This window comes from Adiantum capillus-veneris, chromosome 4, assembly GCF_014529385.1.
Source record: "Adiantum capillus-veneris isolate H3 chromosome 4, ASM1452938v2, whole genome shotgun sequence".
Lineage (NCBI taxonomy): Eukaryota > Viridiplantae > Streptophyta > Polypodiopsida > Polypodiales > Pteridaceae > Adiantum > Adiantum capillus-veneris.
Window position 1 is genome coordinate 58,539,858 of NC_140934.1, and position 26,983 is coordinate 58,566,840.

The following is a 26,983-nucleotide window of genomic DNA, read 5'->3' on the forward strand; positions in this document are numbered from 1 at the left end:
CCTTGGTTTTGTAGTGTTGCTCTCCTATGTGAGATTATTCACCATGCACCCTAGCTACTCCTTCAATTTCTCTTCATCCTCCTCTGTGATGATCCCAATCCTGTTCCAGTAATTGATATGGCGAATTTACCCCTTTTGTTCAAGATTTGCAATGAGCGTATTTTGAGCTCCGTGCGCATTTGCTAAAGGCCATACATTTCCACCGTTGTATTGATAGTTGGCTTAAATCGTTGTTTTCCATACATTGCTCCGTCGTTGGGATGGCCTCTAGGGCATCTCAAGTAGATTTGATGGATGTCTCAAGATCAGACATTGTGGTTAGAGAAAGTAGTGCACAACGTTACTTGTTGAGTGGTAAACAAAAGAAGATGTAAACACAAAGCTATTTTATAACATTTTAGATGCTATTAAATTAAAATTCAATTGAATATACTGATTTGATAGCTCAATAGTCTCTTTTCTTATGACACTATATAAAAAAATATTGTTGGACAATGCTCGTACAAGTAGGGCCAAACAAAAGACTTATGTTCAAAATATTGTCATTTATAGAATTCTAACATGGCAAAGACATTGAGGAGAGATAACAAAGGCCATTGTAGGAAAAAGCGGATCAAAAATCAATTATATATCTTTGGTGGATAGGTATGCCCTCTGTTGAGTGCATTGAAGAATTGGACCTTCACAATAATTGGTTGGTGGATAAACATATTTTTGTTCTAGCTTAAGTCCAACACACGCAAAAAAATGAAGTAAATGTGCTTACAATATGCAAGATATGTTCGCTTGCCTACTATACGATCTTGAAAATATGAGCATGAACAGCTTGGCTCTTTGAAAATTTGAACCTTGTACAAATTTATATGATTATGGTCTCCATGTGATTTGACCTTGAATATTTTGTTCACTCTTTTCACCTGGAAAATTTCCTCTACTATCCTTGCCTTTAAAGCTAGAGCTGAAGCAATTTTGCGAGTTGCCTCCAATGAGATTGTGGTGTGGTAATTTGTTCGCACCCATCCTTTGAAAGAGGGAGTTGAAACTCCCACACTATAGCACGTAATAACCTGCCATATATTATTCCCTTGTTAGGCATTCCATTACATGTCACTTTGCTACCTTTGCAGGTGCACCAAACAGGCCACATTGCTTTGTTAATTTTTTCTATGTCATAAAATTCAGTATCTAACTAACCTAAATGATTTTCTCATATGGAACTTATCATTTAATGTGGGAGAATAAATGGGAACAAGAGTTAGAATATAGACATGTGCTTATGGATCTATCTCAGCACGTGACAAAAGTCAATGGGTCCAAATGGGGGATGGTTTGTTAAAGAGCAATGCTAGAAAATGGAGCTTGAAGACCTTAGGGTTAGCTTCATTAAAGACTCCAAAGGTTAGTGTTAAAAGTCCTTAGACCTTAGATTAAGCTAGGCCTATGCTTGAGTTGCTTGATGTGATTAAAGTGCATTTGATAGCTAAGGTGCATGTTTAAGCTAGGCATGTGCTTGAAAGGTCAAATTCAATCCCTACAAGGAGGGGGCGAGCCTTTGAGGCTAGGGGCATATGAGAGAGAGAGAGAGAGAGAGAGAGGCCATGCACTTTCTAATCCCATGTTTGATGACTAAGGAGCTTGAGGTGCTTAAGCATGTAGGGGGCCAAGGTGCTTGGGGCCTTGAAAGTCAAAACTCATGCCTACAAAGAAGGGGGCGGGGGTGGGGTTGAATGACTCCTCCTTCTCCCAAAGGGCGCCCCTTGCTCAAAGAGGCAAAAGGGACACATGTTAAGCCCCTAGCTAGGTTTCCGTCAAGGTGTACCTAAAGCCTATTGGTTGAGCCTTAGAGAGGTCCAATGAGGATTTAGCTAATTAAATTAATGATTCTTAGGCATTTTTCTAGCCCTCTTTCTCAAAGGGGAAAGGAGGACACTTGTCCACAAAGGCTACTTCTATTGCTTGAATTGACCTAGGCTTGTGATTGGCTAGGCTTGAGAGAGCTAATGAGCACAAGGCATGAGCTAGAATGAGGGCTCGACCCAAGAAAGTAGGGGGCTTGCTTGCAAGATATACACTCTCACACACACATACTCATTGTGTGAAGTGCTAAGTGCAAGAACTTTTTCTCTTTCTCTAAGCTTGTTGAGAAGTTGAGAGCCTATGTACCAACAATCTTGGCTATGGAATGCAGATCCAATCAAGAGCCATGATTCAGTGCTTAAGCTTTCCATCTTCTTCATCATCAGTATTATGCTATTATGATATGCTATGCAACAAGAGTGATGATAAGTGAGGAATTATTTGTTTCTCGTAAGAATGTTTCTTCTTCCTCTTCCCTATCCTCATTCCCTGTTAACTCTTTCCACCTTCAAAGGTGTTTGAGGTCTTGGGACTGAGGGCGGGGACAGGTTAATGCTTTCATTCAGCTAAGTTATGGGCATAATTGTGGTGCATGAAGCTCTCTATCTTCATTGCATCATCAAGTTCTCAAGGAAAACAAAGATTGTATTGTATCAAGTCTCTCTTTATGGGAGAAATTATGATACAATAGCCTTTTGAAGGGGGGGACCATCTCCACATAATCCGATCCTCAACTATTGTCAAGCTCTGTAATTCTCTCTCTTACAGAGTATTTTTCATGCCAAGTTGATTAACTATAATGGTTATGTTGCTACTGCTAATTAAGTTCACCCTCTATCTTCTCAAAGTAGTCTCATAAAAATGCTCACTACATTTCTCTTAATTATGCTATTCTCAATGTTTATAGTGTGAGTGCGTGAATGCGATGTGCGTGCAGAGAGTGAGAAGAGAGAGAGAGAGAGAGAGAGAGAGAGAGAGAGAGAGAGAGAGAGAGAGAGAGAGAGAGAGTACACAGGATGTGGATGGAGCAGCCTCAAAAACTAACTCAAGTGTATTAGTGAGGTGCTCCTTATTCTTATCTATATAAAGAATAAGGAAGTGTGTATACGCAGTGGGCGGTTGGACACTAGACGTCCGGCCAGGCAAAAGATGGAGCGCCTTTACCCCAACAATCTCCCACTTAAGGCGATGCACCGATAAGTGAGACCTACTAGCTAAACTACTAGTATGTACAAGAAAGTAGGTGAGGGACTCTCTCAACCTATGCCCACTGGCTCACTCTGTCGATCTAGTAGCTCTATGGAGCTCTATGGCTAGCTCAAACTGTATCCGCATAATGCATACATAGCATGAAATTGCACAAAATAGTGCTAAAAAAGCTCTCTGAAATGCCCCATACAACTAAACAATGCGCATGAAACTGCATTCGCATGTGTAACAATCCGAAATTCACATCCCAAAGTATCACTTACATATGTAAAAACAAGGTGAATTCTCTCTCAAATAGCACCACAATGTGTCATACATAGCCAAAGATGCAAACAACATCACTCTCTACACACTATAGGAATCAAACTGCAAAACCTCAATATGTCAAGATTGTTGACAGGCTATTGCACAAAATTTAGCACTCAAAATTTCAAAATTTTGATATGACTAGCGCGTCTGGAACTGTATTCGAGTCTGGGTGCGAGAGATATGTCAAAAACCTCCATCTTCGGTCCAAAAACGCAGCATAAACTTGTTGTTGTTGCACCTGCTATAATTTAGAGCAGAATTTCAAAAAATGGACATCACCATCACATGTGGAATGTTGCAAAACCCCAATCTAGATTCTTGGATCATATCCATCCGACTCCGTGTGACGGAGATATGCAAAAAATATTGTTTCGAGAGCCAAAGACAGTAAAAACGAGCTGCAACACTTCTTGTTTCTGCTCTTTCTCTGCAAAATTCAGCAATGGCTTACTACACAAGCTGAATATACATGCCTAAGCTGAGATCTAACACCATCGATCCGTATCCACCGTCCTCGAGCTCAAGCCGCCATAGCCGAGCTTTGTCGCTTCCATCTTGCCGAGAAGCCATCGCACACGCGTCGCCAAAGCTCTAATACCAATTGTGAGTGCGCAAATGTGGTGCGTGTGCAGAGAGTGAGAAGGGGAGACAATGAGAATACACAGGATGTGGGTGGAGCAGCCTCAGGAAGTAACTCAAGTGTATTAGTGAGGTGCTCCTTATTCTTATCTATAGAAAGAATAGGGAAGTGTGTATACATAGTGGGCGATCGGACACTGGACATCGGGGCAGGCAAAAGGCGGAGCACCTTTACCCCAACACATACACCATTTCCATTACATTGGTATCAGCATTGGTATGATAGCTATTGGTTTCTCTTTTCTTGCTTAAGAAGAGAGGTCCTTAAGTTGTCCATGAAAGGTTGGACCTGTTCATTGCAATAGGTTAAGTGGGATAGGGATCTATTATCTTGGTTGAAAAGGACTTAGTTTGAGGTACACCGCTGGAACTATAGACTTAGTAATGAAGTCTCTTGGGACTTGCCTTTGGCTTTACCATTATTGAGCTACTAGCAAGATCAACAAGAACCATAATCAACCAAGCAATGTTATACCCTCTCCACTATTCTTTGCAATCAACAGTCCCTAAACCATGGGTGTGACTGCTTGAGAGATAATTTTCAAAGATAAAGAAGAGTAGAAACTACGGTTTTTGAGGGTACCAAAGCAAAAAGTAGCATACACATAAGTTTAATTAGCATGGCTGACAATAATCAAGAGAGTAGAATGAATTTTGACAGCTTTGATTTTGCACATGAAGGTGGTACTAATGATGCCCCAATGTTTGTGAACTATCTTGTTACTAGGTTGCGACAAGCTATGGGAAACCCTGCCTGACAAGCCGAAGTTACTCAACAACTTTGTACTTCCTCCTCAAGAAGAGAGAGAGAGAGCTTAGGTTATGTAGGTTGTAGAACAAAAATTGCAAAAGAGCCCTATGAATCTTCTTGAAGATTCGACATGTGAGCTTAGGCTAAAGTCAGATTGGAAGGAAGTGATCAAAGTGGTCAACATGGTGGTAAAATGGTATAAAAGATTGGATAAATTTCTTGGGGTAAGTGTAGATAGATGTGGATGAAAAGGAAGAGGATATTCTTGTGTGAGAAAAGGAGAAGAGTTTGAAGCTTGAGGAGTCATTTATGGATGAGTTTGTGAAAGGAATTTAGGAATTGAACCTTAAAGGTTGTCAAGCTTGAGGACAAAGGTTCAACGCTAGGATCAAAGCAAGGAGGACCACAAAAGTGTAACAAGCCTCACAACTACATGTGGTGTGACAACCTTGATCACATTAGGAATAGTTGTGAAAAATTTGAAGAGGCAAAGCATAAAGATTTGGTTTTCTAGAAGGATAGCATGATTCACTTGTGAGAGACAAGTTTGCCCCTTAAGACCAAGTTTGGGGAAGGTGGCATGAAGAAAAATATAGAATACCATCCAAGTGCGCTAAAGCATTGACGTATGACATGAAGATTGAAAATAAATTTTAGGGTAAGACTACTGAAATTTATTTTGAAAATGGAGCTTTCTGGTCATATGCCATGGCAGCAGTATAGAAGGGAAAAGTTGCACATCCACAACTATGCTAGGGGGAAAATTGCATCAAAAAGAGACCATAGGGTGGGATGATCCTATTGATTCCCTTTTAGTGTATGCATATATATCTATGTCTCAAACCAATGAGGCTATTGTGGAAGAAAAGTGGAAAAGGGGAGAGGATTTGCTAGGAACTTTAAAGAGGCCAACAAGGTCAACAAAATCAAAAGAAGGAAAACAATTTGGTTTAGGCGTGCCTTCTACTCCACCAAAAGTTTCAATGGATGAGGCTGAGAAGGAGAAAAGGCAAGGTAAACCAAGAGGTCCATCTGATATTCAATTGGCTACTAATGTGAAGACAATACTTGAAGAGTGCATACTCAATAGTAGGGTGGAGTTCACCCTGGGTAAAATCATTGGAAAGTGGGTATTCCATGAAGCATTATAGTCAATGATGAAGAGGAGCCATATATTGTATGGACCCAAAAATGAGGAGCAAGAACACAAGGAGTCCAAAGAATTTACAAGTGAATTGAAGCATCCTGAATGAAGTTAACGAGGAGGAATTTGGCAAAGATGAATACGAAAGGGTTTGGGATAATGATGAGCTTCCTATATGGGTTTGTATTTTGTCATATGCACTAGATACATACACACAAATAATACTGCAACTACACTTCATGCTATTAGAATATACATACCCATTGAATATTGAGTTACTGAATTCAAAAGAACAACACAATTCCTCTCTCTCATTTTTACAGTAAACACTTCCACAGTTTTGAGTCACATCATCAAGAAACACAGAATAACTATGGCACAAGATAGTTCACGTCATATTTAGGGATTCAATCACATCAATTACATCCATGATTCACGAGAATGGCTCATTATATAGAATTTGGAAACCCATGTTTCCTTTTCACATCTCCACTTACCTTGAGGTCTATTCAAGCCTACGATATCCACCTTCTAGACGTGGCACATCCCAATGGTTAATTCTTCTAGCAGCATACTCGTTTCCCACAATCCCTAATTAAGAGTATATCAACGCTAGCCACTAGATAGATGCAAAGCAAAATGCATGGAACATAATCCAAAATATATAGCCACTAAACACCACCCAATATTCCCAAATAGTCTTGCTTGGTGGGCCTTTGCTATTTAGCATCTATAGAATACAGTAGCACATATGGAAATTGACATTTAACATCTGAAAGAAGGAGCATGACTATTTTGCCAATGCTCGCACTGTGTGAAAAGCATATGTAGATTGAGAAATGGTACGTTTTTTTCTTTGTGACGAGAATATGGCGCTTGGTTTTTTTTTTAGTTTAAATGGGAGGACCCAAAATTGATTTGAATATGGAACAACAGAGATTGATATGAGTTTCTTAACAATATATGGGCAATACTACTTGATGGGAATCTTGCGAATATTTACTTGTTTTTTTGTGCAGAATATTGAGGAAAAAGAGAGAAAAAAGGATGTTGTGTTAGCAGACAGAAAAAATCAGATTTCATTGAGACGTGCACGACAACGACAAGGATAATTTAGAGCTTTCTTTTTTGTTTCAAGAACATGTATTTCTTGCAGTGAGGGGGATGAGCTCGTAGAATATTATATCCAAATGAACTTGTACTACTATGTGTATTGATGAATGTGTTTTCTATGCACGTGCTACATGTAAATTCTTGGAGACGAAAAGTATGTCGAAAATGAAGTTTTCTTCGAATGGTTGGTAGCGATTAACATCGGATCGCATTTTTGAAGGTGGTTGTCAAATGTGCTCTGCCTTTCGTCTTTCAAAATTGTTTGTGACACCTATGTACTTTCGTCCGTTTTGGCGGCATGTGATGGAGTAGATTGTGTATTCAATGTCCATTGTTTTTTGCTTGGTTGATTGTCGTGGTTGAGAAGCAGAACTTGAGGCTTGTTGTCCTGTTCTGCACAGCAAAAGCAAGAAAGAAAGAAACAGGATTAATAAAAGATTGCATGCTGAAGCTTGAGAGTATTAGACTATATAATCGAGCGGGGTATTTCTTGATTTTTTTTTTCATGGTGGTGTCACCTGTGGGTGGGTTGTCGATGTTGATGAAAGCGTATGGATAGTCACTTCCGAAGCGTGCTTTGTAAACATCCTTGTTGTGTTACCACGTCAGCTTTTGTTCTGTAATTGATGGTGGCTCGTCGTTGCACTGTCTCTTGAAGCTTGCGAAGATCTCACTTGCGTCATTGTTTGTTGTATCTAAGAGGTCCTCGAGTGCGACATCGTAGCCATAGTGCAACATCTCAAGAATGTAGGGCTTTATTGGTGTCTTCAATTGAAGCAGACGATTACCATCATCGACTGTCATGATATCCTCGGGCACGTCAATCTCTATAGATAGTTTGCAAATGATCTCTTTCATTAGACCTAGAAAGAAAAGGAGTATTAAAAGGGACAAACAAATTTGTTTTCCTTGTAAAAAAGCATGTTTTTTTAATGTTTAAAGCAATGAGAAGAAGGGAAAATAAGAGAAAATTGTATGTGTGTAGAGCTGACCTGTTGCTCTTTTAATACCCATGCTCTTGTTTTGTTCGAGCTGCTTTACGGATCTGTCTATTAACAATCGCAGTTCAGCGTAGTTTGCAAAACCGTTGGCGTAAGTGTCCGGCCGGCAACCTGCCAGGTTAAGTAGATGCATTTGTCTCTCTGTTGGATACTGACGTGGTTCGATTTGGGGTTTTTTCTTTGAGGCAATGTTTTGCTTGAAAAGGGTAACAAGTCTCTGCAAGGTTATACAAATGCGATCAGTATTTTGTGTGCATTGCAGGATGTTAATGTGATATGGTTTATAGAGCAGTATACCTTTGAATTGCTCATTTTATCCTCTTCGTTATTTATGTTGCCTGCAATGGTGACATGGTTAGAGTTCATACTGGAAAAACCAATAGTAGAATTGTGCAGAAGCACTGAGAAAGTGTTCATAAGAATCAAGACAAAAGTAGAGCGCAAGATAACGCTACAAAGAGTGCAGTGCAAGTTAATGACAGTTTATAGATTATTTTTTGCACAGATTGTGGAAAACAAAGGTATATGGAAATTTTATGAACTATTAGAGTACATGATTTACTAGCCACCAAAAAAAATGGAAAAACTCTTGAGACGTCAGTTATATTTTTATAGATTATTTTTTTCACAGATGTTGGAAAACAAAGGTTTATGGAAATTTCATGAACTATTAGAGTACATGATTTACTAGCCACCAAAACATTTTTAATGAGTTCCGTGTATAACATGGAGTGGAACAGGGCGAAATATATCAGGAGTCGGTAGATTGAGAATTCGGAGATTGCGACGATCTGTGATTCGCGATAACATGACGTATGCAAGCCCCGGTGCAAATGCATCTCTGAAGATAAGAAGAACTTTGGTAGAAATTGTTGCACCCTGTGCCTTGTGTCCAGTCATGGCGTATGCAAGTGTCAAGGGGAATGTGGATTTGTGAAACCATGCGCCATTGATTGCAGTTCGTTTATGCTTTGTTCGACGAAGTGTCATCTTCTTACCGGTGCAATGAATGAGAACAACGATACATATAAGTTGACCTTCGTTGTTATGCGTTATGGCGTCAACAGTACATGTTGCACCATTTGCTGCACCGATTGTTAAGTCGATGTTTTCAGTGATCATGCAACGAGCCCCAATTGCGATTGAGTCCAGCTCGTTGAACTTAGGGTCTAGGAGCCATTGCTGAAGTACATTTATGCTACCTGCGTTCATCTTCAGGTCAACTTTTGTAATGTCAATTTGATTGTACAACTTATTCAAGGCAAGGTTGTTGTAGTGTTGGACGTCTGATTGTAGTGGAGTCGTTGATGTAGTCATGAACATGTGATTCATCTATAATGCATGCTCCCAAGGTACAATTGATCTCATATGTGGTTGGTCTTCTTTCACGAATAATGGTCAAGAATTGGAGGATTTCAGGGTCTGTTGCATGTCGTACGGAGCATGACATCTTGTAGAAAGTTGCATGCAGCCAGTGCACCGAGCTTGTGATATGGCATGCTTCACAAAGGTCCCGTGCGTGTTTACAAACTGGGGGCAACTGTGCAAGGTCACCGAGCAAGAGAATACATGTGTTGTTGAAGGGATCTGTCAATGTGCCGCTTCTTACATTGACAATTTGTCTTATGATAAGGTCAAAAGTGGTGCGTGTTAACATAGACAACTCGTCTATGATTATAATATCTGCTTCTTATATCCAAATATCGTTTGTCGGTTTCATGAATAGAGAGAGGGTACTGTTGATTTCTTGTTGGTATCTTGAATTGATAATGGAATGTAGATGCAATGCTGCTTAGTCTTGTTGCTGCAGCTCCGGTCGATGCAGCAAGTATGACGCTCATGTTTCGTCTGACATACTCATATGTCAAATATCTAATAAGATGTGTTTTTCCGCTCCCCGGTGTCCCTATGACGACATGCAAGCCATTCTTGGCATTCAACATTTTGTTCTATATATTTGACTTTTCCGTTGTGAGTTCTGAGTCATTTACAGCAGCGAACTCCTTCAATATGGCTAGTGACTTCAGTCGATGGTGGTCCATGCCTGGGTCATTATCTGCTGGAGATGTAATTGTTTCATTTGCTCTTCGCAATGCAATTTTTTGAAGTATCATATGGACAAGCTGATCGATTTGTTCATTGACTAGCATGTTTCTTTGTGTGTACTCTATAATGTACATCTCCAAGTCCTCATTGCTTTGGATCAAATCCCTTGCTTGACACTCTACAAAGTAAGAGCCCATTGTATTATCATCTGATAGAAGCTCTGTCTCTCTTTGGAATCATACATGACGTAGCAAGATGTTGTAGAAGAAGGCTTCTCTGTGGTGTCCTAGATGGTATTCGGTGAACCTGACCAATCTTTTCTGATGTTTAATGGCATTGCCATAGTTGTCCAGCAAAGGTGTAGATTGTGCACTTTGCCGACGTTTTTTGATAATGTGGTTTTTGTGGTACTCAAAGAATGTCAAGGTTTCAAGGGTGGTTGGTCTAGCACAATACAAATCAACAGGGTGCATCACAACATTGTGTGATTTGGAAATGATATGTTGTCTGAGTTCTGGAGGCGATGAATCTATGTAGAATACAGCGTCGCTTTTTGTTATGATTGGAATCTGTAAGCAGTTCAATGCAGCTTCTGTGGCAGAAATTGGCTTAGTCAAAAGAGCAACAGCTATCAGTTGCAGTTTAATCTTGTCGAGGCCTTCCAAACCCAATTTGGTGGCCGCTTCTGCAGATATGTTCAATGGTCCAATATCTTCAGTCTTCATTGTGTACTTGAGTAGATAATATGACAAAGATGAATTTGTGACACGTTGGATATTCATATGAGCGCCCCAAAGTAGAAGAACAGTTGAATGGTATGGAACCACATTCCGATCATCGTGAGTTGGTCGATATTACATCCACTTCAAGGAATGGGAATCTAGAGATGGACACGGATTTGGCTGAATGTCGTATGGAAATTCGTACTTGCATTTTCCGTTGTGGCTGTGGACGTGACATGCATCGCGACATACATGCATTTGTTTCTTAAAGACGAGCTCACGAAGTGTGCTTGCATGTATTTCATCAGTAAGTGAAATAGGAATATGAGCAGAAATCTCTGATGTTGTTTGCTCGATGTCGAGAGAGAGAGAGAGAGAGAGAGAGAGAGAGAGATTGTGCATGTCGCCATGAGAGAGAGAGAGAGAGATTATGCTCATTAAAAAGTTCGCCATGACACAGAGAGAGAGAGAGAGAGAGAGAGAGAGAGAGAGAGAGAGAGAGAGAGAGAGAGAGAGAGAGAGATTATGTCTGTCGAGGCACTTGGGATACGCCATGGGATTAGATCCTGGCATTCTGTGCAGGCGCGAATTACCAATGATAATCATCATGATGATGGTATAGCGCTGAAGCAAGTTCGCCATGAGAGAGAGAGAGAGAGAGAGAGAGAGAGAGAGAGAGAGAGAGAGAGAGAGAGAGAGAGAGAGAGAGAGAGAGAGAGAGAGAGAGAGAGAGAGAGAGAGAGAGATTATGCCTGTCGAGATGAAGAAGAGGTGGGAGACGTTGGCGGCCGAGTGCACGTTGGGTAAGCCATGGGATGAGCTCGTGGCATTCTGTGCAGGCGGGGATTGGCAATGATAATCATGATGATGATGGTGTACATCAGCGCGATAATACTAGACTTGAAGTTGCTCTGCGGACTTGAAGTTGCTTGTCAGCGCTGCTTCGAACTCCTGCAGCGCTTTATTCTTTGATTGCTGGCCGACGTAGAGCTTTTCATGGCAACGTTTTTTTTATAAAGCTTTTCATGGCAGCGTTTTACGTTTTTTTTTTAATGAGCTGGAATTAATGCCACGTGGAGCCTTGTGCATCCAGATACTAGAAAGAGCACCTTTGGCTCACCAAGTAAAGATTACAAAAAAACTTATTTTGTGCATCTCCTCACAATTAAGAGTGAAGTACAAGAGCAAACTTCTATGGTTAGATGCCAATATTTGGAAACAACACATACAAAAACGTCCAATCCACCACATATAAGATAAACTTGTAGAGCCAATAATGAATAAGCATACTAAATCTTCTTGAGAATAAATGAATCGGGATTTTGGACCTTGTCAAATGATTGCTAGACTTGGTAGATTAGTGCCCTTATACCTAATATATCTTCCCTTCAAGTTTTGTGAAAATCCAAGCTCGTTTAGGTGTGATGACCTAGAACGGAAATATATGACATAGGCAGGTTTGAGATCAGAGAGTGATGGCTTGTTGGTTGTGTTGATATGGTTGCTTAATAGGTTCACTTCTTGATTTTGACACCCTCAAAGAGTCTCTATGCCCTATCTAAGTCACTTCCTTGAGTATTGACATTTTGTTAGTGCTATATAGATATGCTACAAACACTCATCTCATGGTGAGCTGCTAACATTGGTGTCGTTGTTGGGGAAATGACCCTTAGGTGGTGACCTGATTGTATTTAAATCCTTCTTTTCCCAAGATTTTGTTATTTATTTTGCCTAAACTTTAGAAATAAAGCATCTAAACACGGGGTTTAGTGCTTTTTGATAGAGGTTGAAGTCGGGGATTTGCTAGATCTATCCTTGAGGGGCAAAGAGAGTTGTGAGTGAGATACAAAAGGCATTTCATTCTTCAAATTTCTTGATGCTTTGAAAGTAGTGTTCATGTTCATTTCCGCTATCACTTTGTACCATTTTGCTTGTTTTTGTTCCTAGTTTCTTTCTAGCACATGGGAGTAGGGTAAACAGAAACTGCCACCATCAAATTTGGGTTGAAAGATCAGGGCAAAAATGACTGAAAACCATATTTTTGCAAAAAGAACCAAAACTTTGAAATTTAGAAAATTTAATGGTAAGAGCCTTAATTATGATCAAAATTCAAAAGTTGGTACTAGGGTATTAGAAAACTCAAAGGAAGCAATTTGAGAAGTTTCATCTAGTTCTATGGTGGAACATGGATTGCGATCCATGTACCCCAAAAACTATTTGAGTAGGAACTGAGACCATCAGGTGCATATTGCTTCCAAGAAACAAAATTAGAATCTGGGGTCAGATTGGAATCAAAATCACAGTAAAATCAAAGAAATTGAAAAAAAACACCAAAAGGTAGCGAAATTAACCAAAATTTGGGAATTTTCAATTCTAGTGATCAAACTCAAAAACTTTTAGTAATCCAACTCAAAATTTGAGATTTTTCAACTTTTAGTGATCCAACTCAGAAAGTTTTGGGCAATAGCTTCAAAATTACATTGACAACCAGCTAACCAAGTTTCATGTCAAAATGAGGTCAAATATCTCATCATAATTTTTGGCTGAGATTTGATAAGTAGGTAGTTGAGACTATTTGGAATACTTTTTTCTAAAGATCCATTGGCAAAAAAGTTAAAAAAGTTGGTCAAAAGAGCACAAATTAGAAAATAGTAAAAAAACCGAAAAGCTTACCCAAAAATTCAATTTTAATCGGAAAAAAGTGATCCAAATCCAAATTGATTTTGGTAATAGGCTACACACATCATAAGAAACAGTAGGCCAAATTTTAGGTCTAGAAGTGATGGTACAGTGATCGCGATCCATGTACCCCATCTAAATTTTTGCATAGAGACTTTACTAGCTTGTAGCAGAGACCATTGTGAGCAAAACTTCCCAAAGCAAGGTTGTCAAAAGAATCCAAAAAGTGGGTCAATAGTGCCAAAAATATCATGCTTGATAAATATGAGCAAAAATACTCATCATTGGATCGTAAGGGGGTAGAGAGATTTACATAATTTAGAGGACCACTCTATCAATATTATGTCACTCCTAGCACATTTAGACCTACTGTGTTAGAGATAAGACCAAAAATAGAGAAAAAGAGTCTAGATAGAAGGAGAGTTAAAGATTCATTTAGTCAATTATGGTTTTTAGTACCAAGACTGATGTGATCTTTAAGTTCAAGGCTTCCAATGACCAGACAGAGTGGCAGTGAAGCTCCAAGCATGATTTATACGACAAGAGTTCCAATTGCCTGGACATAGGGAAGAGATGTGCGACCAATCAAGAGAGTCACATAGAGAACTCCAACTACAATTTGTAGTGGGGGTTACGAGGCTAGAGATGTCCTTGTAAGAGAACCTGGAGTTTTGAGAATGGTGGCTAAAACATGATGGTTGACTTTGGAAGGAATGGCTTTAACATGGTTCCAACCTTTGAATAACAGAGATTTTCCCAACACAGAGTAACTTTTGCAAGAGTTTGCTGATGAATTATAAAAAAGGGAGATCAAGCACAACATAATTTTCAAGATCTATGCCTTTAAGCAAAAGAGAACAAAAAGTTGAAGAAATCTTCACTTCATTTTAAACAATACATCGAGAGATGTCCTGTTAGAGATCTACCACAAGATGTGAGATTGTCAGTTCTCTTTATAGAGGGCTTGAGAAACAAAACACTCAAAAAGGACCTACACTTGAAGATGGGCACCACATTTGAGCAAGTCACTAGTGAAGCATTGTATCTAGCTGACAGCTGCAAGGTTTACAAAGAGCTATTAAAAGATAAAAATACTATGACTAGTAGTGTCTCTTCTACCACAAGTGAATCCACAATGAAGCGGAGTGTTCAAACCCCAAACGTGCCAAATGTTGATCACATGATCAATGAAGTGATCAGAAGAATGAACCAAGTTTATCGACAAAACTTGAACCTATGACAACCACGACCAACAACATATGTACCATGAGTCTGGAAGTGGTGTTTGATCAAGCAGAAATATAACATTCATGAGAAAAATGAGAGGGAAAGGTACTATGGACCACCAGGGGGCAAAATTCACCACCACGATTGAGGTACCAAACATGCCAAAATAACATAGTGCAAGGGGGAGACAAGCCTCAACCAGTGCTGGGCCAGCAACCTCCTTTACCTCAAGAGAATCAAGCAATTGTCAGAAATACATAGCTTGTAGAAATACACATGAGTTAGAAGATGTTTCCATTTACTTCTTATTATGAAGAACCAGTTGAGACGTACGAGAGAGAATCTGAGAGTGTTGCATGCATTGATGAAGGTTATCCTTCTTGGGCAAGCACAAATGAAGCTACAAAGTTATCATACATTGTGCAACCAATCACTATATCAAACTCAACCAAACTTGTCCAGAGACCACAACAAAGGTAGTTACTTGGCAAAACAAGCCTAAAAAGTGTAGAAACTGAGAAAAGTAAATAATCGGGATTATTTACTTTTGAGCCCCAGAAACAAGATTTTGGACTTTTGAGCTTGTACACTGCTTGAACAACATAATACGAGGCCACTGGTCAATTTTGGGTTCCATCGGATCCAAATTGGTACCTATTAACTTAGTTTCAAGTTGCAAATTAGTTTTTTAGCTCCTTGCAAGGATAGAATTTGGAAATCTCATTTGCTGACTCACTTAACTCAGATTGAAGAACCAGATTCCAAGCAAAGAATTGGGAGCTTGACAAGAGCTAAAGTCAAGTCAAGTGGAAAAAATGGATAACAATCTAATCTGCAGGTTAGGTTATTCAAGGCCTAGATTTTCATCATTTCAAAGGTTGCAATCAATTCTGACACTTTCGAGCTAGAGTTAATCAACTCTTGTGAGTCTAAGAGAAATCTGTTGCCAAAAGTACTTTGGCAAAAGCAGTCTTATCAAACCCGAGCATAATTTTTTTGCTAATCGATACCAAAATTTGCTAGGAGATAGCTTTTATAGAACCAGTCGACATGGACTCATCTCGAGCTGAGAGTTCAAGTACAACAGAGCAAGCCAGTAGCAGTGACCTGACACAGGTACAAGTGCAACAGAGCAGATTTTACAACTATATGGCTACAATGGAGACAAAGTCTTATATGTAGATTCAGAAGGCCATAGATATCTAATGAGCAACAAAAGTAGCACAGGATCCAAGATCCTATTGATTAGAGTAAAACCAAATTCAGAGAACTCCCAGATGTTCACAGACTTCAGTGGAGCCATATATTGCAAGCTCAAAGATGAAATGCAGATAGTCAACCCAATTGTTTATCCAGAAATCTGCACAAGCCAGCAAAAGATACAATTAGTGCATATGCAATCAGGATCATTGTACATGGATTACAGTGGTCAGATCTATAGTCGAGAGCCAAAAATGCAAGATCCAACAGATCAATCAATAGAAGCAAGTCTAATTGGGAAACCGAGCCAAAGGCGGTACAAAGGTCAAGATGAAGCATTCTACAACTTGATGCTTAGTGTTTTAAAAGAAGATGCCAACAACTTGGCCAACATAGAAGCAGAAACTTCTCAGCTAGAGAGCTTGACATGACAAAGCCAGTTGAAATACCACCAGTCATGGTGTATTGCTCGGATTGTGGACGAAAAGGTGGACATTTTTTTGAAGATTGTCCAAGAAATCCCAACAACAGGGACATATCAACCGCCAAGCAAGGTACAGAGAAAATTGGAAATGCGAATCCCAATGTAAGTGCATTTAACTCATCACTTTTAATGCAATCGGATGATTCTTCATTACCATTTGAAGCATCGATAAAAACACTGCAAGTACAAAATCAACATAAAGATGCACAGGCACCTGAAAAGTTTAAAATTGATTCTTTGAACAACAAATTCTTGCATGAATTTAGTAAAGGTGTCAAGATATCACCAAAGGTTGAAAAGACTGTTAAGTTTAGAAATGATTTTGCATCCACTGTCACAGGTGTACAATCATTCACGGGTCTAAAGGACACATCAAACAGAATGAAGTTAGTGTTGTATGGTACACATAATTCATATGCACACTATGTAGACCAAAAAGGAAAACTGTACAAAAAGGATCAACCAGTGTTTGAACGGCCCACATACCAACTCATAGAAGTGCGTCTAGTGATAGATCAGGAAGGATGGTTCATTTCAGAGGAAATAATATATTATAGCCCATCCTCTCTAGAGCTGAAGGATATTACCCGAGTGAACCCAGAAATCTGTTCAGAGCCAAATTCTCCTCCATTAGAAATCAAGCTTCGATGTTGTGACCAAACGAGCATATATTTTGACCAAAATAGTCGTAGATATAGACGAGAGTCTAGCATCTATGATGCCTTGCGTCCTGAAACCACAAAAGCTCATATCATAGGAGACCCATGGAATAGACAATATCAGGGCAAAGATAATACTATCTACAACCTTACTTGGGGAATAATTTGTCATGTTTCAATGATGCATAGGAAACTATGCAGAAGGTTTATAGATGCCAAACATCAATAGTGCTATCCAAAGTGTACCTTCACAATCCCAAAAGGTGAGACTCAACTAGAGCCAAACAGTTTTGAGCTCTCACAATGAAGCAGGCTATAGTGATCACCCTAGGAAGGGGGGAGCTGCAAATTCATCAAGCTCAGCTCTAGTATTAGAAAATGCTACACTAGTTAGAAGCCCAAGAACTTCTAGCCAGCAGACCCCTTCAAAGTAGAAACCATTGGAAGATCATATGGTTGTTGGAAGTTTCCTACTGACCCAGATCCCATCAAAATTTGCAGAAAAATTCTTCTATGAAGATCATCAGGGACAAAAGTTTCAGTTGATCTCCACATGTCAAAGCCAAAAGCCGACAAATCCCACAGTGCTCAAGCAATTGCATGAGACCAAGCAATTGCATGAGACCAAGCTCGCATATGCATATCGAGATGCAAATGGCAATGATTCTCAGCAGGTTCATGACCTTGTACAAGCCCCTAGGGATGCTAAACCTGAAGTCAAGGACTATCTGAAGATGATGCAAAGCCTCAAGCTGCCAAAATACATGACAGAAAAATCAAGATCAACAAAAGCTAAAGTCCAGAAAGATACACAAAGGTCACCACCAAAATCTCCTCCGAAGAGACAGATTCTGCCAGAGAGTACAATGGATCTTCTAAGATCAAAAGTTACTCAAATGCAGGCACACAATGCTCAATAGCTACAAGAAAAAGGTGCAGTAATACAACAAAATGAGCCAACATCAATTGACGCAGGTGATCAAAGCAAAGAAGATGCAGATAAAGCTTAACCAAAGGACACTACCACAACAAAAGCAGTCAATAAAGGAAGAAATCCTGAGAAGATCAAGTGCAACATTGTTGGAGAGAATGAAGAAAAGCTGTCAAAAGAAGTAAAGCTAGATTTTTAGCTAGATAAGAACCTCATGTCCTTTTGCACTTGGAAAAGATGTGGTCAACCACAACTGGAAGATGCTCTTGAATTTGTGAGCATATCAGGAAACAAACGAGTAGAATGCTGGGGAATCATCTCCACTACCATTGAAGTAGGTTCACAGATCATCATAGCTCAATTCCACGTGATCACAACAAAGGATATGCCAGACGACATCATAATGGGAATGCCAATGGCCCAAAAGACGTTAGAGATACAGAATGAAAACAAGATGCACTCATCAAAGACAACAAAGAATGAAGACCAAGACTGGCCACCCGCGGATGACAACACAAGGTCCTCAAACACAATGAAAATGGAGACTTATATCAAAGAAAATCTTATTGAAGATGATTCATCTCCATCAATCAGAACTTCAAAAGAGCTTAAAGCAAATCAGACAATAGTAACTATAGATCAAACAGAGCAAAAAGCAACCGCGAAAGCTGTTGAGCAAAGAATGCCACCAAGACCAGAGGTAAAGAAGAAAAATCTTGCAGAAAAAGGTAAAGCTAAAGTGGACCCTCCACCGACTATCAAAGAAGTTATGATAGCATATGCCTCTACATCAAAGAACCCTCATGGATTAGCTTCTTCAAGCAAGTCAAGCTTTCAAAACTTAAATTCAAGTGCTGACCCAACTGAAACCTCTAAGGAGACACCCATAAAAACAAAGATTTATCAACCAAAGTACTCAAGAAAGCAAAGGAAAGTCATGCAAGTGTTTGTTCAGAGCAATTTAGCCAAAATTAATGATCCAATTTGGATTAAGGATGGGAAATCAACATAAAAAGACAAACACATGGGATGGATAGCATCGCAATGGAGCTTAAAGGAACATGAGTACTATGGAGGTAACAGACAGCTATGGGTGCCAAAACTGCAGGTTAGAGCATATGAAGTGACTTCAAGTCCCTCCCAATAAAGAAGGCCCACAAGGTATCAACCTCAATAATATTCTAGGGTACCTAAGAAGCAGGTATACAATAGAATAACATCGAAAGATGCTGAAGTCTACCACAACTTCCAAGAGGATATAGAGCAGAGATGGATCTCAAAGAATCTTCCTATTTGATAAGGAATCTACACAGGTTATACAAAGATTTGGCTACCAATCAATTGCAAGCCAACTGCAACTACACTAGACCTGCATGAAGATCTCAAGAGCTCAACAAGACCTAGAACGAAGCAAAGTCAACAATGGAGTTACAAAGGTCCTCAAGAGATTTGGATTCCTAAGTCTTCCAATGCTCCTAGTCAAAAGTCAAATGTCAACGATCAATAGAGGCTTACAACAACATCAAAGAATTCTTACAACAGGCCTAATTGGAGAATCAAAGAGATAATGGAGTCTTCACAGTCAAAGAAGGACAACCCAACCAACGTGAATGCGAATTCAAAGATGATAAAACAGGTATGGCAAAAGAAACCTTCAATGCCAACTTGGTCCTTCAGTAATCCTCTTTTTGAGGATTAGAGCTTACTTTTACCTGAAGAAATGTTTGTAGTAAGCTCAAGAATGTAAAATTCAAGTCGCCACGGTGCAAAAAACACTCTTTGGCATAGTCAGAGTCGGGTTGCTAAGCCATAAAATGAGCAAAGCATTAGACCCAAAGCTTCATCATATTAACCTCTGTGCTAAGAGCCGTAGTTATTAGGCTTACGCTCAAGTTGGAAGAGTTGAGCATACCTAAAGTCATGTTGCTCATGCTGGATGAGATGAGCATAAGAGTCAAAGTCTATTAACTTACAATTGGTGGAGTGTTGTAGAGTCCAACACTCACGCATGGTGCACAGTAAGATAAGAGCACATATCCTCATCAATGAAAACCATTCTTAAAGGGGTGCTAGCTTGCAAAGCCATGTCATATGCTTTTATAGCTACACCATCTTTTTGAATAACCCCTCAAAATCTTTCTTGCACAGCATATTGTTGTCCATGCATTTTTGTGTATGCATAAATAGGATGTCCCATCATCGGACATAGGCATTAAACACTCTTTTTTGCTTCCACCTATGCACCTTGAGTGGACTACAACAGACAACAAGCCAATGTCATGCTAACCAACAAAGCCATGTAGTGGGGTTACTAATGGGCGAATATCAGGCTTGGTGACTGCACAATGCTCTCCATCGCTTGGTGTTGACCTTGGAAAATTGACATCGGTCCGTACACTTCCACGGATATCACATTTTTTAATTCCATATCTATCAATGAATAATCCATTGAGTACTTTATTAATATTTCCCATGCTAATAAGTACTCCAATAATGCGCGTATCCCAAAGGCCTGCACTTTTTTCCCACTGGGTTTTTTTCCTTTGGTCATCCAAGTTATAGACCCTAATTTGGAACCTCATCATTCTACTTCTATTGTACATACTTTTTATAAATAAACATCAGCCTCATCATTATGCTATTACAATGGACAAATGCAACATCACCTCTCACATCAAATATATTCGGACCAATGAAGATGCTGCGGCAAATTGAACCTCATCAACAAATCCAATGACCAATGAAGAAATCAGCCCATCAACAACCAAACAAAACCTTCCACAGTCTCCACGGACACTTTTCAACAGTGCCCGAGGACGGGCACTAAAATCGGAAGGGGGAAATGTTAACTGAGCCAACGTTAGTTAACAGAAGCTGCTAAAGACCAATATGTATGGATGCACATCGAAGATCAAAGTGAAGAAACAGTAAAGATTGGAGTTACACATTTATCACATGTTTTTCCAAAATGGTCACGTATTGTAAATTCCCGAATTATTTCAAGCCATTGTAATATTTCTAATGTGTTACGGACTCAATGGGAGTTCCAAGTTATAAAGAATAGGTCACTTACTATGCTTAGGTTGCAGATTCAATAAGTGTGGAGCCTCAAAGGTCTTGGGAGCTGGACATGATTACACATTTTAGACCTTGGCTAAGGTATAAAAACCAACTTTGTAAAGTTTTGATTAAGTTTTTGGATAATAGAAATGCAACATGAGCTAGCGGCGCTCACTCCTCTCCTTCTTGCGCTTCCTAATTCCTCCCCGGTTGTCACATTGCAGTCGCGTTTGTTGCATTGCAACCGTAGGTAAGAGCTCTACGCATTGACGCAAGTAGTTCACAGTATTTCTAGCTTTTGGCGTCGCCGACCCGTGGCCTAATTTCATCATAACTAGGAATTTATACTTTCAAATCAAAAACTAAGCATAGGTGGGGTATTGGGGCATCATTGCTAAGCATTTAGATGCATTCTGGGTCGAAAATGACTAGGTCAAAAATCCACTACTGTTAATAATCGCGATTTTGGAACTTGACCTGAAGTGGGGTTTGAGGCCGTAGGCATGTGTGCTTAGTTCTTATAAACTTGTCCTAGAAGTTTCGTTACGTTTGGATGTTATTTGATGCTGTAACGGATGTGAATTGTTTGCTAATGAGCAATTGGCTTTTGGTGATTTCAGTCACTTGAGTGTAGCTTGAGTTAGATGCGAGGTTTTATTTGTTTTTCAAGAGATTGACAACCTCTTGTAGCCTCTATGCACTAGTCGAGTCAGCTTCATCCCATGGTTTGACAAATTAATCGTGGTTTTCGCTAATACTACAATAAGATAGGATGGTGAGGCTAGACATGCGTCCCACAAGAACACATCTTGGCTACTCTAGGTGTGTGCGTTATTCAAGACAATCCAGCAACAAATTTTTTTGATGAAGATGTCTATGATGTCATTCCTTATTTTGCAATGAGTGTGATCCAAGAAAACAAAGACGAAGAAGAAGACGAGTTCTACAACTTTGTAGAACACTTGAAGCTTCAAGAAGATGCCAAGAATGAAAATCTAGACAACCCAGCAGGTGACATGAATAACACTTTAACAAATGCACGGTTTTATGATTGTCCAGATCAAAAACCAAGGAACCAATGTCATCGCTACAAAAATAAAGTGCATCAAAATGGATTCCAAAATCTTCGATGAGCTGAAGCAAAGATTGTTGAAGACTCACAGAAAGACAAGGTGGGTCCCAAAGAAGTCTCTTCAAACACAAACAAAGCAGGGACAAGTATGGGTTCCCAAACGTGCAGCATCAACAAAACAACCAATAATCACAAAGAAGTAGGTCCCAAAGGAAATCAATAAAACTATTGTTACTGCACCGCCACTTGATTTCTTTCAATTCCTCCTACGGTTACAGTACAGTTAGAAGAGAACCCACTTTGAGGAACAATGCCATATACGACAACCAACAAGGCCAAAATGGATCCCAAAGAAGCATCAAATAAATAAGTAAGCCTTCAAAAAATCTCTACAACCTTCAATTAAGCAAATTGCATAGGAGCTTCAAAGCCCATCATATTGCTAAGAATAGGAAGCCTCACCAGCAAATGCCAATAACCAAATTTCTTATACCCACATCTTGCACAACATACATTTTTCCATGCAATGATTGTGTATGCATAATAGGGCTATATTACAAGGCCTGTATAGGCATATTTTTTGATTGCCCAAGCATAATACATACCCTTGGTGATACCCTGTTGTCAAGGAGGACTCCAAATAGGAGGGGGGGAGGCTTTCTAAATGCGGACCTAATATTATGAATATTAGAGGACAATGTTTTGTGAGTTGTATTGAATTTTTGTGTTTGATTGTGACACTGTTTGACAAAATTTAGAGTATATGCCCTCATAATAGCATTACAAGGGGAGTACAAGGACAAAAGACATATATGAGCCCCTAGGGATATGTGTACTATGTACATAGCATTTATAATTCTATTAGAATAATTTTGTTTTTTTTGGTTGAGTTGATTTTTGGTTTTCTTTCATCCATTTTGCGATTTTCCAAAAAAAAGGGAGGGAAAATCCATAATCCAGGTGACAAACACATTGAAGTGATGTCGAGTAGTACAAAGAGAAAAAGGTCTAAGAAAATGATGATACTTCACGAAGTAATTTTGAAACACCATATGCACAATGGGTAATGCCAGAGGGAAGAAAAGCATGTTGATCAGCCTTCAACAACAACATGAAGCCAAACATGACTGAGAATGGTCATAAAAATCCGAGATGGACTCTAAGGAAAAAGGAAGTTGGTGATGCGACTAAACAAAAGCACCCATCCAGTGTAAAGTTTCTTATAAAACGCTTCATGCGATTACAAGGCCGTATACAAGAAGTAGATCTTTATACTGTAAATCTTCTATCTTGTATGTGACTTAATGAAGCCTAACAAACAAAAGGGACTAACAATACTGACAAGAACAAAAGGGAAAAGAATACCAGCTCAATCATCTTTCATGATAGATGTTTGTAAGAGCAACCTGGGATCAAGTCCAATTTTGATAATCATCATTGGTTCTACATGTGTTTGGTAGCCAAAAGGTGCTAGAGATGCGCATCAGTCATTTTTGAGACTGAAATCCAAAAAGCTAGGTTGGAAAGCCAAATGCAAGTCCAAATCAAGCTAAACTTTGTCAGCAGGCTAGGAGTAGAGAAGACAAGCTAAGGGTTTGAAAAAAGTCTAACCCCTAGCCAAAGCTGCAATTTTTTCAAATCTAAAGCGATGATAGTGATCTACATGCCCTCTACATCATGTATATGAGTTTTGGAGACAAAGGGATAATGATAGCTCATCAATAATGAATGATGTTGGATAAAGCCTTTCTGAATCAAGTTACTAACTTGGGAAATTAATTGGGGTTTATGGAGATTTAATTAAGTCCTGTATCAAGTAGAAGCAATATAATGATTTACACAACACACAAAAGTTGACAATGGTGAATGCGGCTTTGATCATCTTGATGCAGGAACAAAGAAGTCCCCAATGAAATAGAGTAGACACAGACATAATCAAAGGATCTCAAAAGATTTTCCTTGATAAGGCGAATCGAATGCTCTATAGACATGGGTTTTGAACCTCCAGATTCGACCTAACAGACTGTAATGTACCCAATAATTTTCAATAAAATTATTTTATTTACTTTGCAAATACTTAAGGTTTGTATTTATTAAGTCAAAAATCATTCTAATGGAACGACGGATTGAAAATCGGACTCTAGAACTACTAATTATGACCCTTATTCACTTGAAACAATGGGTTGATAGGACACTTAAGCCTCAAGCCTATTTCTAAAGATAAGGGTTGACTTTGAAGAAAGAGGGAGTATGTTTAGGAAAGAAAGAGGAGGGAGTTAAATTTAGAGTTCTTGTTTTGAAAGCCAAGCTTCTTTTAAAATTGGAGAACCGAAATCGCACATCAAATTTCATGTCTACAAAAAAAAATAAAAAAATAAAAATTATAGAGCCGCGAACATACACGAACTTATCTCTCTTTGCTTCCCTCTATTCTTAGCTGACCTTGAGAGCCTATGTAAAGGACCCTCTTCCCTCACTTTCAAGACACACAGACACACTCTTAGAAGCAGAATCTCTCTTGTGCTTCGACGTCGGAGTTACCTTCTCTCCCTCAACGTCTCTCCCTCAAGCGCTTACCTTCAAGCCATATCCATCTCCAAGTCTTCTCTACCATCGTCGTGTTGTCCTTCTGATTCTTGAGTTCTCTTTCTCTCTTTCCCTTTTCTCTACCTTGTTACTATTGGAATTAGGGTTGCAGAGAAACGCACACAGCTTGGAGAAGACGAAGGAAGCTCAAGGCACACAATAGAGAGTGCGTTACTTAGTGTGCAATGGAAAGATGGATAGCCCTAGAGTGATGGGAGTATATACAATGCTCGGGGGAAAAAACCTCCTAAAGAGGGAAAAAATGCTCCGGTGGTCCTAGTGTGTTCACACATATCACTACCACATGTATATGGTAACAAATCCCCCCTGGAGTGAACGAGAGCTGGCACATGAGTAAAGGGAAGTGCCATGCCCTGAGGACATGATCAGTCCACAAAGGGGAGTAAACCCAAAGGTTTACGGAAAGCTTCAAGCTTCTCACGAGACAATGCCTTTGTGAAAAGATCTGCAAGGTTGTCCTGTGTTGGCACATAAGCCAAGCAGATCTCTCTTGCTGAGAGCCTCTCCCTGACATAGTGGTAATGCACCTCAATGTGTTTTATGCGAGCATGAAAAACTAGGTTCCTCTCAACTGCCAATGCGCTCTGATTATCAGTGTAGATAATGCTGGAAGTGTCCTGTCCAACATCCAAATCAGCCATAAGGCGTCTGAGCCATACACACTCAACCGTAGGTGTGAAGACTGCCTTATACTCAGCCTCACAACTCAAAGTGGCCATAGTAGGTTGCTTCTTGCTCAACCATGATATACATGAACTGCCAAGCATGAAACAAAAACCACTTTGGACACTTGCGTGTCAAAACAACCAGCCCAGTCTGAGTCCGAAAAAGCATGTAAGTATGGCGGCAATGATCACTACTTGGGATAAAACAAGCCAAGATGTAAAGTGCCACTAAAATCCTCTTGACAGCCTACCAATGCTTAGACCCTGGACTATGCATAAATTTGCTGACCTGTGAGACAGCAAACTGAATATATGGCCTCGTGCTGCATACGTAAATGAGGAATCCAATAGTTGTCTGGTAAAGAGTGACATCTACAAGATCACGAGCATCATGTAGACTCAATTTCATACCTGTTTCCATGGGAGTAGCAATAGGTTTTCAATCCTCAAGTCCAAACTTACGTAGCAATGTTTCTATGTAACTTTTCCGAGACAAGGCAATACCACCATCACACTACTTAAACCATATGCCCAAGTAATGACGCAGTAGCCCCAAATCTTTCATCTTGAAAGTAGCATTCAAATCAGCCTTAAATTCAGCAATATGTCTCTCATTTTTTCTAGTGATAAGCAAATCATCTACGTAAAGAACCACAATGAGAATTACATCACCCTCACGCTTTACATACAATGTGCTTTCTGTCGGACTGTTACGAAAGCCTTGTTTGACCAACTGAGTGTTAGCTTTCTCATACCAAGCACGAGGAGATGGCTTCAACCCATACAAAGCCTTGTTACATTTGCACACTTTGTCCTCTTGTCCTTTCTTGACAAAACCACGAGGCTGCGTTACATAAACTTCCTCAAATATGTCACCATTCAAGAAAGCAGTAACAATGTTTGATTGATGTACATCCCAACCTAAATGAGTTGCCAATGCACATAGAAAATGCACAATAGTCATACGACAAGTGAGAGCAAAAGTCTCTTCGTAATCTATGCCTTTTTGCTGTGCATAACCCTTTGCAACAAGTGAAGCCTTATGGTCTCACCATCTGGCTTGCGTTTCAACTTGTAAACCCACTTCGTACCAATGGCCTTTTTGCCAGGAGGAAAATCACATAAAGTCCATGTGTCATTTTTTATAAATGCATCATATTTTGATTGCATGGAAGCCATCCAATTTTTTGAATTGTGTGCTTCATCAAAAGACAGAGGTTTCTCAACATCATGTAAGCTAGACACAGCCAAAGCATAAAAATCTGATGCATAAGATGCATGGTGAGAGCCTGAACGAGTATGACTAGACAAAGGTGCATCCAATTTACTGTCATGCAAAGTGTGCACCTTCCATTTTGGCATATCTCTAGCCTGCTCATTTTCAGCCCTTTCCTCATCAAGTACATCATGTACATCTGCATCAGTAATAGGTTGATCTATAACATTTTTGGAAACCCCCATAGGCTATACATTTGCCTCATTGGAATTTACACTCAAACTTCCACCACTGAAAAGAGGCAACAAAGTTTCATAAATGTCCTGTGAGCTTACATTACTGTCTCTAGTACATGACAACAAGGGCTGAACAGAATCTTCCACAAACACTAC

The 26,983-nt window shown here is 39.5% G+C and overlaps 1 protein-coding gene and 1 pseudogene across 1 annotated transcript; both read right to left on the reverse strand.

Moving 5' to 3' along the window:
• Window positions 1-7,293: 7,293 nt before the first annotated feature.
• LOC147459238 (uncharacterized) lies at window positions 7,294-7,880 on the reverse strand (annotated as a pseudogene).
• Window positions 7,881-8,728: 848 nt separating this feature from the next.
• On the reverse strand, window positions 8,729-9,235 carry LOC147459239 (uncharacterized). The gene has a single exon (XM_086511565.1). It carries the CDS (start codon window positions 9,233-9,235, stop codon window positions 8,729-8,731), a length of 507 nt encoding a protein of 168 aa, XP_086367691.1.
• Between the last annotated feature and the right edge of the window lie 17,748 nt (window positions 9,236-26,983).